Here is a 14,277-nt window from a genome sequence, read left to right as displayed (position 1 = left end):
TGACGCTCTTATACGTCCGCACACTGACGCTCTCATACGTCCGCACACTGACGCTCTCATACGTCCGCACACTGACGCTCTCATACGTCCGCACACTGACGCTCTCATACATCCGTACGTTGACGCTCTCATACATCCGTACGTTGACGCTCTCATACATCCGTACGTTGACGCTCTCATACATCCGTACGTTGACGCTCTCATACATCCGCACGCTGACGCTCTCAAACAACCGCACGCTGATGCTCTTACATTCATACATCCGCACACTGACGCTCTCATACGTCCGCTCACTGACGCTCTCATACGTCCGCTCACTGACGCTCTCATACGTCCGCTCACTGACGCTCTCATACGTCCGCTCACTGACGCTCTCATACGTCCGCTCGCTGACGCTCTCATACGTCCGCTCACTGACGCTCTCATACGTCCGCTCACTGACGCTCTCATACATCCGCACGCTGACTCTCATACATCCGTACGCTGACTCTCTCATGCATCCGTACACTGCATCTCTCATACATCCGCACGCTGACGCTCTCATACATCCGCACGCTGACTCTCTCATACATCCGCACGCTGACTCTCTCATACATCCGCACGCTGACGCTCTCATACATCCGCACGCTGACGCTCTCATACATCCGCACGCTGACGCTCTCATACATCCACACACTGACGCTCTCATACATCCGCACGCTGACTCTCATACATCCGCACGCTGACTCTCATACATCCGCACGCTGACACTCTCATACATCCGCACGCTGACGCTCTCATACATCCGCACGCTGACGCTCTCATACATCCGCACGCTGACGCTCTCATACATCCGCACGCTGACGCTCTCATACATCCGCACGCTGACGCTCTCATACATCCGCACGCTGACGCTCTCATACATCCGCACGCTGACGCTCTTACATTCATACAGCCGCTCACTGACGCTCTCATACATCCGCATACTGACGCTCTCATACGTCCGCACTGACGCTCTCATACGTCCGCACTGACGCTCTCATACGTCCGCACTGACGCTCTCATACGTCCGCACCCTGACGCACTCATACGTCCGCACACTGACGCACTCATACGTCCGCACACTGACGCACTCATACGTCCGCACACTGACGCTCTCATACGTCCGCACACTGACGCACTCATACGTCCGCACACTGACGCTCTCATACGTCCGCACACTGACGCTCTTATACGTCCGCACACTGACGCTCTCATACGTCCGCACACTGACGCTCTCATACGTCCGCACACTGACGCACTCATACGTCCGCACACTGACGCTCTCATACGTCCGCACACTGACGCTCTTATACGTCCGCACACTGACGCTCTCATACGTCCGCACACTGACGCTCTCATACGTCCGCACACTGACGCTCTCATACGTCCGCACACTGACGCTCTCATACATCCGTACGTTGACGCTCTCATACATCCGTACGTTGACGCTCTCATACATCCGTACGTTGACGCTCTCATACATCCGTACGTTGACGCTCTCATACATCCGCATGCTGACGCTCTCAAACAACCGCACGCTGATGCTCTTACATTCATACATCCGCACACTGACGCTCTCATACGTCCGCTCACTGACGCTCTCATACGTCCGCTCACTGACGCTCTCATACGTCCGCTCACTGACGCTCTCATACGTCCGCTCACTGACGCTCTCATACGTCCGCTCACTGACGCTCTCATACGTCCGCTCACTGACGCTCTCATACGTCCGCTCACTGACGCTCTCATACGTCCGCTCACTGACGCTCTCATACGTCCGCACACTGACGCTCTCATACGTCCGCACACTGACGCTCTCATACGTCCGCACACTGACGCTCTCATACGTCCGCACACTGACGCTCTCATACGTCCGCACACTGACGCTCTCATACGTCCGCACACTGACGCTCTCATACGTCCGCACACTGACGCTCTCATACCGCCGCACACTGACGCTCTCATACGTCCGCACACTGACGCTCTCATACGTCCGCACACTGACGCTCTCATACGTCCAAACACTGACGCTCTCATACCGCCGCACACTGACGCTCTCATACCGCCGCACACTGACGCTCTCATACCGCCGCACACTGACGCTCTCATACCGCCGCACACTGACGCTCTCATACCGCCGCACACTGACGCTCTCATACTGCCACTCTCATACGTCCGCACACTGGTGCACTTATACATACGTACTCTGACGCAATCATACATCCGCATATACCTATACCCATATATGCACACAGCCGTACATTTATACACATATTTATATATATATATATATATATATACACACACACACAGCTGTACAAATATACAGTCACACACTTATACACACAGCCACACACTTATACCCATATATGCACACAGCCACACACCTATACACACAGCCACACACCTATACCCATATATACACACAGCCACACACTTATACACATATATACTCACAGCCACACACTTATACACATATATACTCACAGCCACACACTTATACACATATATACCATACTTGCCTACCTGCCCCTCTCCATGAGTGAGAAAATGCTCTGTTCCTGGACTTTCCTGGTAATGTATGATTGCCATCACCTGTGGTGAAACACCTTTCTTATCAATTAACTAGCTCACCACAGGTGATGGCAATCATACATTACCAGGAAAGTCCAGGAACAGAGCATTTTCTCCCTCATGGAGAGGGTCAGGTAGGCAAGTATGATATATACTCACAGTCACACACTTATACACATATATACTCACACCCACACACTTATACACATATATACTCACAGCCACACACTTATACACATATATACTCACAGCCACACACTTATACACATATATACTCACACCCACACACTTATACATACATGTTCACTTATAGATGGTGCCTCCCTTACCTTAACACATGACAATTACATGGCAGCATATCACAATGTCCAGTATTGCAGCTCAGAGCCATTCCTCCCCTCAGTTTCCCACATTGCAGGAAGGCAGCAGTGACCCGTGTAGCCACGCCCCCTGATCGGACTCCTCTGTAGTTTCACTTTCAGCTGTGCTGACACTGACAGTAGTATGCCGTGCTGCTCTGCCTGCCCAGATGGCCCTAGGATTTCCCCATGCCCTAGGGCCAGGACTCTGGAGCATATGACGGGCGCTGACAGTGGGCATGTGTCCTGTGCCTCCTGCCCGGCACTCGCACCATAGTAACCCACCCACACCCAAAATACTGTCATCAGCAGGGGGCAGTACAGGTGGCCGGTGCCCTCCCGACTCTTGGAGCACATTGGTGTCAGGTAGAGGAGGAGCATAGAGCGGGAGATAGGGTCACAGAGGATCCTTAGTAGCTGCTGGTAACCTCCGATTCTCATGCCCCCGCAGGTAGTGGAAGCCAGTCACTGCAGATCCAGCGGGTTATACAGATCAGGCTACCCGCAGGCGAACTGCAGTCTTTGCACCGGGCCCAGCGAGCGCATGAATCACTAGTGCACAGCGCTGCTGGGAGCCCGGCCCGGGATCACTCTGCCGAGGTTGTCACCACTGAGAGGCAGTCGTGATGGGGACAGGCAGGGGCGACTAGCTGCCCGCTCTGTCTTCCTGTCACATGTCCTGTGCTGCTGCTACTGTGTGGCAGCTTCAGGTGCAGCAGTAACAGGGCGGCCGGCCAGGCAGCAATGTACACAGTCACATAGAGTAGAAGAGCACATTTGAATTTGCCGCCCCATCTGGCATTGCGGCACACACATGAATAAATTAAGTGACGTCATCTAAACTGCCTGGCCACGCTCACAGCATAATACGGATGTAATATATTTTTACTGACACGACACCATAACTAAAAAAAGACTCAGACAGCATCCACTCAGTCCCAAAACACCCCCCAATCATTTTGTATAATACATATAGATCTAATTATTTTTATAATCACTAAATAAATTGGCTATGTGAGGAGTGATCAGCCATATTGCTCCACTCAAGTGAAGCTACTCTCTGTACACCCCCTGCTGGCGGCCACTGCGCAGGCGCAACAAATTGAAAAGCCCTATCTTTAAAATGGGGCATATTTTACTTAATTAAAAAAAAACTATAACTTTCTCAAAAACCACAACCCCAAAAGGCACTACACTGGGACATACTCTGTCTAATAAAACAAACCCCAAGTCTTTCTTTGTCCTCTACCCTGAGTTATGCCTTCCCAAAAATCTCCTCATTCACTCTATAGGAAAACGTTGTCAAAAAGCCATACAGGAAGTTGCAGAAAAAAACTGACAGTTGAAACTTTAGGTTACTACCAATTCCTCAGTTTTTATTATTTTGCCCTGAAATTTGGCATGCAGCACCGGGTGACGATTCTACGCGTCCATGCCAAATTTCAGCTCGGTACGTCTAATCACGTTTGAGGTGTAGCCCCTCAAACACCATGCCCCCATCTCTGAAGTTCCCTATGGGAGAATTCCGTTTGTTCGATTCAGCCTTAATATAAGGGCACGACCGTGCCCTTATAATAGTAGTATTATCACACATAGCAATATAGTAGTATTATCACACATAGTAATATAGTAGTATTATCAGACAGCAATATAGTAGTATTATCACACATAGCAATATAGTAGTATTATCACACATAGCAATATAGTAGTATTATCACACATAGTAATATAGTAGTATTATCACACATAGCAATATAGTAGTATTATCACACATAGTAATATAGTAGTATTATCACACATAGCAATATAGTAGTATTATCACACATAGTAATATAGTAGTAATATCACACATAGCAATATAGTAGTATTATCACACATAGTAATATAGTAGTATTATCACACATAGGAATATAGTAGTATTATCACACATAGGAATATAGTAGTATTATCACACATAGGAATATAGTAGTATTATCACACATGGCAATATAGTAGTATTATCACACATAGCAATATAGTAGTATTATTACACATAGTAATATAGTAGTATTATCACACATAGCAATATAGTAGTATTATCACACATAGCAATATAGTAGTATTATCACACATAGCAATATAGTAGTATTACCATCACACATAGTAATATAGTAGTATTATCATCACACATAGTAATATAGTAGTATTATCACACATAGCAATATAGTAGTACTATCACACTAAGTAATATAGTAGTATTATCACACATAGCAATATAGTAGTATTATCACACATAGTAATATAGTAGTATTATCACACATAGTTATATAGTAGTATTATCACACATAGCAATATAGTAGTATTATCACACATAGTAATATAGTAGTATTATCACACAGCAATATAGTAGTATTATCACACATAGCAATATAGTAGTATTATCACACATAGCAATATAGTAGTATTATCATCACACATAGTAATATAGTAGTATTATCATCACACATAGTAATATAGTAGTATTATCACACATAGCAATATAGTAGTATTATCACACATAGCAATATAGTAGTATTATCACACATAGTAATATAGTAGTATTATCACACATAGCAATATAGTAGTATTATCACACATAGCAATATAGTAGTAATATCACACATAGCAATATAGTAGTAATATCACACATAGCAATATAGTAGTAATATCACACATAGCAATATAGTAGTATTATCACACATAGTAATATAGTAGTATTATCACACATAGGAATATAGTAGTATTATCACACATAGGAATATAGTAGTATTATCACACATAGGAATATAGTAGTATTATCACACATGGCAATATAGTAGTATTATCACACATAGCAATATAGTAGTATTATAACACATAGCAATATAGTAGTATTATCACACATAGCAATATAGTAGTATTATCACACATAGCAATATAGTAGTATTATCACACATAGTAATATAGTAGTATTATCACACATAGTAATATAGTAGTATTATCACACATAGTAATATAGTAGTATTATCACACATAGCAATAGAGTAGTATTATCACACATAGGTAATATAGTAGTATTATCACACATAGGTAATATAGTAATATTATCACACATAGTAATATAGTAGTATTATCACACATAGTAATATAGTAGTATAATCACACATAGTAATATAGTAGTATAATCACACATAGCAATATAGTAGTATTATCACACATAGCAATATAGTAGTATTATCACACATAGCAATATAGTAGTATTATCACACATAGCAATATAGTAGTATTATCACACATAGGTAAATTATCAGAAATATACTCTTAATAGGTGCTTACATGCTCATGCTCCAAATACACACACATAGTGAGAAGGAACCACAACTTATAGCCAGGTTGTAGAAGAATAGAACACATTCTGTCGCTACCTCTTTCATTTCCCTCATCTGTCCAAGTTTTCTGGAGAGTTGAGACTTTTCACATCGATACTCAATGGACTTGTGCCGGCGATTGCATCCAGAGAACGGGTTTTCCTTTTCCTATCTCATATCTCACACTACTACACTCATTTGGGGAAAATTAAGTTGAATACGATGAATATTTGATTAATTATATGTTGTGTTTAGAGATTAAACAAAAGGCAGGAATGATGAAGAAAAATCAAATGTACATCTGTATTGCCTCAGAAATTGTGCTTTTATACATATAGCATTTTAGCATCAGTAATTAATATCTCAATTCTCATATAGAGGTAATTCTCCAGACAGTGATGTTTTCTTCTCGACCTTTGTGTTCTATCACCTGACAGAGACTTCGTATCTATCAATAGAGACCCTTGTATTTCGGTACCCAGAACTGAATGACGTTTTATGAGGTTTTTATGTCAGGACATGATAATGAATATCTGATGGACCTTTGCTTTGGACAAACAACATGCCATGATGAACAAGAATGACCTCTTTGCTGACAAGGCCTATTGATGTGAATGGGAGATCCAAGACTCATGGAGCCAGTCTGCCATCTTCAGGAGAAGATCGGCCAATGCAATTAGCTCAACTGACCATCTTTGGCACTTCCGGATATTCACCATCAGCCAAGCCATGTTCCCCATGATATCTAGATGCACACCCCATTGATTAATCAGTTATGAATTATTGTATAATCATGTACTATATATATGTAAGTCTGAATGTCCTGAAGACACAGGTATCATTGATGAAGTCTGTCTTGGGTCACGCTCCTCTGCGCAGAATAATAGGCGTGGCCTCTTATTTGATAATTGTATATGCAGAATATCATCACAACGGAGACTCCCTAATTCTTTTTTGATAAATAGACATTATCAGGAGAGATTGATCCTGGGGACAGCAGAAGCTGCTGCACTTTCTCTTTCCTTCTGCTCTGGTGCTGGTGCTTTCCCTGCTCTCATTGTTCCCAGTCACTGCCCCACGGCACATGGGATAAAAGTAGAAGGGGGATTCAGCCTATATACACCAGAGCTTCTTTATATCTATCAGAGGAAGGATCTCTATCAGAAGAATGGTTATAGCACTGTTTATATAACAGCATATATTATCATTATTACAGGCTGCTACTCTCTCTCCAGCCTCATTCATTCTTCAGATGTTATATTTCTGTAGCGGGTGCTGGAGATACAGAAAGGTGGTTCTCCTGATTTGTGGAGTCATTGCATACAGACGTCATTACTAGTCACTGGTTACTACTCGTTATCTGACTGATTTATATTTATATCAGTCGTCACTCAGTGATTGGCAATAGTATTGTGTAGATACATGTTGGGACAACTTAGCAGGCCTTTGGAATGAAACAGGCAGAAAGCTTGATATTATCTATGTACTAACCTTGGGATAATATAATGTATACCTCGCTCTGTGACAGGGTTTCATATTGTATACCTTGTTACAGGGAATATCCCTTCTCAATAACAATATTGTCACAGAAGTGATACAAATGTGTAGAATTGGATATGCATGCCTTAGAGAACTGTGCTGTGTTACAGGGTTACACATGATATGCTCAGTCACAGGAGAACACCTTTTATTACCAACAATATTGTTTTATTCCATGTGTATATCTTTGTGATGTGGTCAATTATCAATTTATATATGTACTGAATGGGTAACACATGTGATTGAGGATTCTGCTCTGGTACAGGGTTTTACAATGATATACTTGTTATAGGAAAACATTTCCTCTCAATACCAATATTATTACATATGTGCTGAATTGAACATATATGTTTCTTTGTGCCTGTGTGAGCGATCCCACTGTTATACATTATGGCCCTCATTCCGAGTTGATCGCTCGGTATTTTTCATCGCATCGCAGTGAAATTCCGCTTAGTACGCATGCGCAATATTCGCACTGCGACTGCGCCAAGTAATTTTACAATGGAGATAGTATTTTTACTCACGGCTTTTTCATCGCTCCGGCGATCGTAATGTGATTGACAGGAAATGGGTGTTACTGGGCGGAAACAGGCCGTTTTATGGGCGTGCGGGAAAAAACGCTACCGTTTCCGGAAAAAACGCAGGAGTGGCCGGGGAAACGGGGGAGTGTCTGGACGAACGCTGGGTGTGTTTGTGACGTCAAACCAGGAACGACAAGCACTGAACTGATCGCACAGGCAGAGTAAGTCTGAAGGGGTTCACTACGGCTGGCCGGCGGTCGGGCTCCCGGCGCCCAGCATACCGGCGCCGGGAGCCCGACCGCCGGCTGACCGACAGTGTGGCGAGCGCAAATGAGCCCCTTGCGGGCTCGCTGCGCTCGCCACGCTACGGGCACGGTGGCGCGCTACGCGCGCCACACTATTTTATTCTCCCTCTATGGGGGTCGTGGACCCCCACGAGGGAAAATAAGTGTCGGTATGCCGGCGGTCGGGCTCCCGGCGCCGGTATACTGAGCGCCGGGAGCCCGACCGCCGGTATACAGAAGACCACCCGTCTGAAGCTACTCTGAAACTGCTAAGTAGTTAGTAATCGCAATATTGCGAATACATCGGTCGCAATTTTAAGAAGCTAAGATTCACTCCCAGTAGGCGGCGGCTTAGCGTGTGTAACTCTGCTAAAATCGCCTTGCGAGCGATCAACTCGGAATGAGGGCCTATAGGTAGTAACACTGTCTTATAGTGTGATATGCTACGGGTAGTAACAAAGTGGTCATTGTAAGACATAGTGGTTACCAGAAAAGGCCACTTAGGTTGTATGCAGTAGTAATGCTCTGCAGGGAGCACTTAGATTGTAAGCAGTAGTAACGCTCTGCAGGGAGCACTTAGGTTTTATGCAGTAGTAACGCTCTGCAGGGAGCACTTAGGTTGTATGCAGTAGTAACGCTCTGTAGGGAGCACTTAGGTTGTATGCAGTAGTAACGCTCTGCAGGGAGCACTTAGGTTATATGCAGTAGTAATGCTCTGCAGGGAGCACTTAGGTTGTGTGCCGTAGTAACGCTCTGCAGGGAGCACTTAGGTTGTATGCAGTAGTGACGTTCTGCAGGGAGCACTTAGGTTGTATGCAGTAGTGATGTTCTGCAGGGAGCACTTAGGTTGTATGCAGTAGTGACGCTCTGCAGGGAGCACTTAGGTTGTATGCAGTAGTGATGCTCTCCAGGGATCACTTAGGTTGTATGCAGTAGTAACGCTCTGCAGGGAGCACTTAGGTTGTATGCAGTAGTAACGCTCTGCAGGGCGCAGCAGTAAAACAGTTTTTTTCTGGGATCACAATCCTGTTGTGAAAGGATCTCATAAATTTGATTACAAAAACGTGTGTTTTAAATTCCTTTTATATTTCACTTGCTTATATCAATTATTGCTCTACCCATATACCCATACATAGGTAGTGCTGGTATATAAATTATTTTATATCTTTCATTTTTTTGTCTTTTTGTCTTTCCATGCTGACAATCAATTGCCTTATGTCATGCCTATTGAAAAATCTATATTAAATAAAAATAATAAATGTTATGTTTTAATTTACTAATGAAATATAAAGAAAAAGAGTGCGCCACACATTAAGGCTTCTTTAGATATAAGCCCACTAGCTGTTTCTTCTAAACCCCCTAACCAGTCATTGCAATTTGCTTAATGGCGCACCTCCAACCAGATTAGCTAATCTTTGGTATTAACACTTTCGGATTATTCCCTCCATCGGTTGGTTCATACATAGAAGGATCATAAAACAATTATCATTTGGGCCTGTGCATAGTCCCTCAGACTTAACATCTTCCCTGGAAATACTTGTGGATGGAGCTCTTCATTCGCTTTGCCAGGATTCAAGGGTGGTCAATCTGTTGAAATCAGAGCACTACATTTTGGCCACCGTGCTCGATCCTAGGTTTAAAGCCTACGTTGTATCTCTCTTTCCGGACACAAGTCTGCAGAGGTGGAAAGACCTGCTGGTGAGAAAATTGTCAACTCAAGCGGAACGTGACCCGTCAACAGCTCCTCCTTCATTTTCTCCAGCAACTGGGGCTGCGAGGAAAAGGATAACATTTCCGAGCCCACCCGCTGGACACAAAAGTAATAATACAAGTGACACATTGACAGGAAATTGTTTCTGTCACCATAGCGACAATTATCTGGAAATAAGATAATACACAGACACATAAAAAGACCCAATGGAAATCTTTTGTTTTTAAACAACTTTATTTCATATCTTTAATACACAGATTTTTCTCTATATTTTACACTTAAAAAATACTTTACTCTGCACAACATGGATAAAATATCCTTTAAATCACAGAAACAATTCCAGTTACATTATAGTATTGCAGGTAAGTAAAACAGATACATATCAGGAGAGACAAAACTCTATGGGGGTCATTCAGACCCAGCCGCAATAGCAGCCTGCAGCAGTTTGCTGGTGGTGACAAAATGCACGTGCGCAGCGGCCGCGCAGACACACATTGTGGCCGCATCCCTCAGGGGTGAACGCGGGCAGGCGAGGACCATTTTCCAGGGGCTGCATGATGTCACATCTGCGATCATCTCTGATTACCCCCTATAAGCTTCCAGAGTGCACCTCATATCTCATCTTTTCCAAGTTACTACAAATTATATGAGATCGGTAGCAGCACTACTATCAGGATTATTACACAGAACACACATAAAGGCTGACACAGCAAATAACAGTAACACATACAAGGGATTAATTAGAAATAAGGAATCATAATAATCATTAAGTCTAATTAGCAACTGGTTCTGTGCGGGACCCATACTCCTCTTTACTGTCTCCAGCAGCCCCTGGTACTGCACTGCGGCCATCTGCCCTGTCTCCCACTACTTCCACCCGCCCCGTCTCCCCCCACTACTGCCACCCACCCTGTCTCCCCCCACTACTGCCACCCACCCTGTCTCCCCCCCACTACTGCCATCCACCCCGTCTCCTCCCAGTACTGACACCACCCTGTCTCCCCCCACTACTGTCACTGCCGTCTCCCCCACTACTGCCACCGCCCCATCTCCCTCCCCAAATGCCACCCACCCTGTCCTCCCCCACTACTGCCAGTGCCCTGTCTCCCCCCACTACTGCCACCCACCCTGTCCTCCCCCACTACTACCACTGCCCTGTCTCCCCTCTGACACCTTAGCGCTGCTTGGGGACAATATTACCCACAGACAGTGCCTCCGGCAGCCCCCGCTACAGCACTAGTGCCACCACCCTGTCTTCCTCCTGACCTCTCAGCAGTGCTTGGGGATTCTTGGTACTGCTGGTAACAGTCCTTCATCTGCAGATGGAAGTAAGCAAGCAGGGCAGTAAGGAGGTAGAAGTTGCTTCTGGTACCATGGACCCTGGTCATGTAGGGCTGGGAGAGTCAGTAAGATTATGTAATAGAGTCACCATCTTACAGGCAGCCGGTGAAGGGAGCAGAGAATGGGTGTTATGTGGCAGGAACGGGCTGGTTAGGTAACAGCCCGGCTGCTGCATTCTGTACAAGCTACAAGCGGTGCTATTCTTTTGCTGGGAGACCCAGGTAGAGGACATTGCAGTAGTCTATGGGGTATATGCAATTCCGGGCGAATTGCGGCACATTTTCACCCATTTTTAAATTCGACACAATTCGACCGTCGGAATTCGACATATTCAATAAAAAATGAATTTGACAGTCCCGCTGTCAAAAAACGGGCGATTTGACGGATTTTGATTAGATTTTTAAAAATGTTTAAAAAAACGGGAAAAAACCCGGAAAAAAATTGCGTGGGGTCCCCCCTCCTAAGCATAACCAGCTTTGGGCTCTTTGGGCCGGTCCTGGTTGCCAAAATACGGTGAAAAAAGGACAGGGGATCCCCTGTATTTTAACAACCAGCACCGGGCTCTGCGCCTGGTCCTGGTGCAAAAAATACAGGTCACACGTATTTTTTGTACCAGCACCGGGCTCCACTAGCTGGACAGATAATGCCACAGCCGGGGGTCACTTTTATACAGCGCCCTGTGGCCGTGGCATTGTATGTATGACTGTAGGTAGATCTTCTGAGGGAAATAAGTGCTGGAGTCTGGCTATGTTCCTCAGATGAGGATCTGATTGTGGCTGATACCTGATGTGTAAGTGTCACTACACCATCCATTACACCAAGATTCCACACATGATCAACATTTTGTAAATCTGAACCCCCAAGCAAAAGTCTGGTTAGTTTGCAAAGCTGAGCTGTAGCCCTGATCTTTGTTGGTGAGCTTTTACCATATAGACCTGTTTCACCAGGACTGAGTCACAGCCAACTGGCATCACCCACACCTGGAGCTCAGCGAGACCATTTAGGATTGGTACTGGGTTCTCAATACCTGGAGCAAAAGACAGGTGATCTGCATAGCAGTGGTAGATGAGGGCATGACATCTGATTATTTTACCCAGTGGTAGCATGTATATTGCAAAAAGCATAGGAGATAGGATAAGAACCTTGAAGAACAACACATGGCAATGATGAGTATACTCCAGAAGATTAAAATGGTTCCTCAACTGAGTGATGTCTATTGTGTGCAACAAGAGCTGATTTATTTCTCAGAGTATGGAAATGGCCTCTCACCTGTGTGAGTTCGCTGATGTCTAACAAGATGTGATTTTTGTGTATAACATTTCCCACACTCAGAGCAAGAAAATGGCTTCTCACCTGTGTGACTTCTCTGGTGTTTAACAAGATGTGATTTGTGTGCAAAACCTTTCCCACACTCAGAACATGGAAATGGGTTCTCACCTGTGTGACTTCTGTGATGTATAACAAGATGTGGTTTTTGTGTAAAACATTTCCCACACTCAGAGCAAGAAAACAGCTTCTCACCTGTGTGACTTCTGTGATGTATAACAAGATTTGATTTGTTTGCAAAACATTTCCCACACTCAGAGCATAGAAATGGCTTCTCACCTGTGTGAGTTTGCTGGTGTGTACCAAGATATGATTTCCGTGTAAAACATTTCCCACACTCAGAACATGGAAATGGCTTCTCACCTGTGTGACTTCTCTGATGTTTAACAAGATCTGATTTGTTTGCAAAACCTTTCCCACACTCAGAGCAAAGAAATGGCTTCTCACCTGTGTGAGTTCGCTGATGTGTAACAAGATATGATTTCCGTGTAAAACATTTCCCACACTCAGAACATGAAAATGGCTTCTCACCTGTGTGACTTCTCTGATGTTTAATAAGATCTGATTTGCTTGCAAAACATTTTCCACACTCAGAACATGGAAATGGCTTCTCACCTGTGTGACTTCTCTGATGTATAACAAGATCTGATTTGTATGTAAAACATTTCTCACACTCAGTACATATCAGTGGCCTCTCACCTGCCTTACCTGTGTGTGGGTTAATAGGCTTTGTGTTCTGTGTAAAACATTTGGCATCTATAGCACAGGGAAACTCTGTATCTACTGTCAGAGCTGTAACAGATGCACCAATATCAGAGTGATCAGGAGAACATTTCCCAGGATCAGAGGGACCAGCTGATAGAGCTGGATGTATAATTGGGGTAATGGGGTTAGCTCCTGGAGAATCCTGTCTACTGTCATTATCTTTTATGTCACAATCCGGGGATAACATTAGATGTCCTTCTGAGATATTCCTGCTTGTGTGTCCATCTGCTGGAAATAAAATACATTATGGAAATGTGACATTTTCTGTAACAATATTAATCTTGTAAACAATAGGAGAAGACAACTCGCTGGGACACTTAATTGTAAATGTGTGTGTATAATAAAACATAACTTTTAATGAAGGCTTTATAATATTGTGTCTCAAACTATCATTGTGTCCACCCTCCTGAGAACACTCACAATAACATATGTAATATTATAATAAGACTTAGATATATCTCTCTCTTGTAC

General features: G+C 44.2%; 1 protein-coding gene across 1 annotated transcript; it reads right to left on the bottom strand.

Moving 5' to 3' along the window:
- Nucleotides 1-11,504: 11,504 nt before the first annotated feature.
- On the bottom strand, nucleotides 11,505-14,031 carry LOC135036328 (gastrula zinc finger protein XlCGF17.1-like). The gene has a single exon (XM_063954431.1). It carries the CDS (start codon nucleotides 13,991-13,993, stop codon nucleotides 12,953-12,955), a length of 1,041 nt encoding a protein of 346 aa, XP_063810501.1. The 5' UTR covers nucleotides 13,994-14,031; the 3' UTR covers nucleotides 11,505-12,952.
- Between the last annotated feature and the right edge of the window lie 246 nt (nucleotides 14,032-14,277).

Source organism: Pseudophryne corroboree, unplaced genomic scaffold (assembly GCF_028390025.1).
Source record: "Pseudophryne corroboree isolate aPseCor3 unplaced genomic scaffold, aPseCor3.hap2 scaffold_641, whole genome shotgun sequence".
NCBI lineage: Eukaryota > Metazoa > Chordata > Amphibia > Anura > Myobatrachidae > Pseudophryne > Pseudophryne corroboree.
This window is presented reverse-complemented; position numbering and strand designations above follow the sequence as displayed.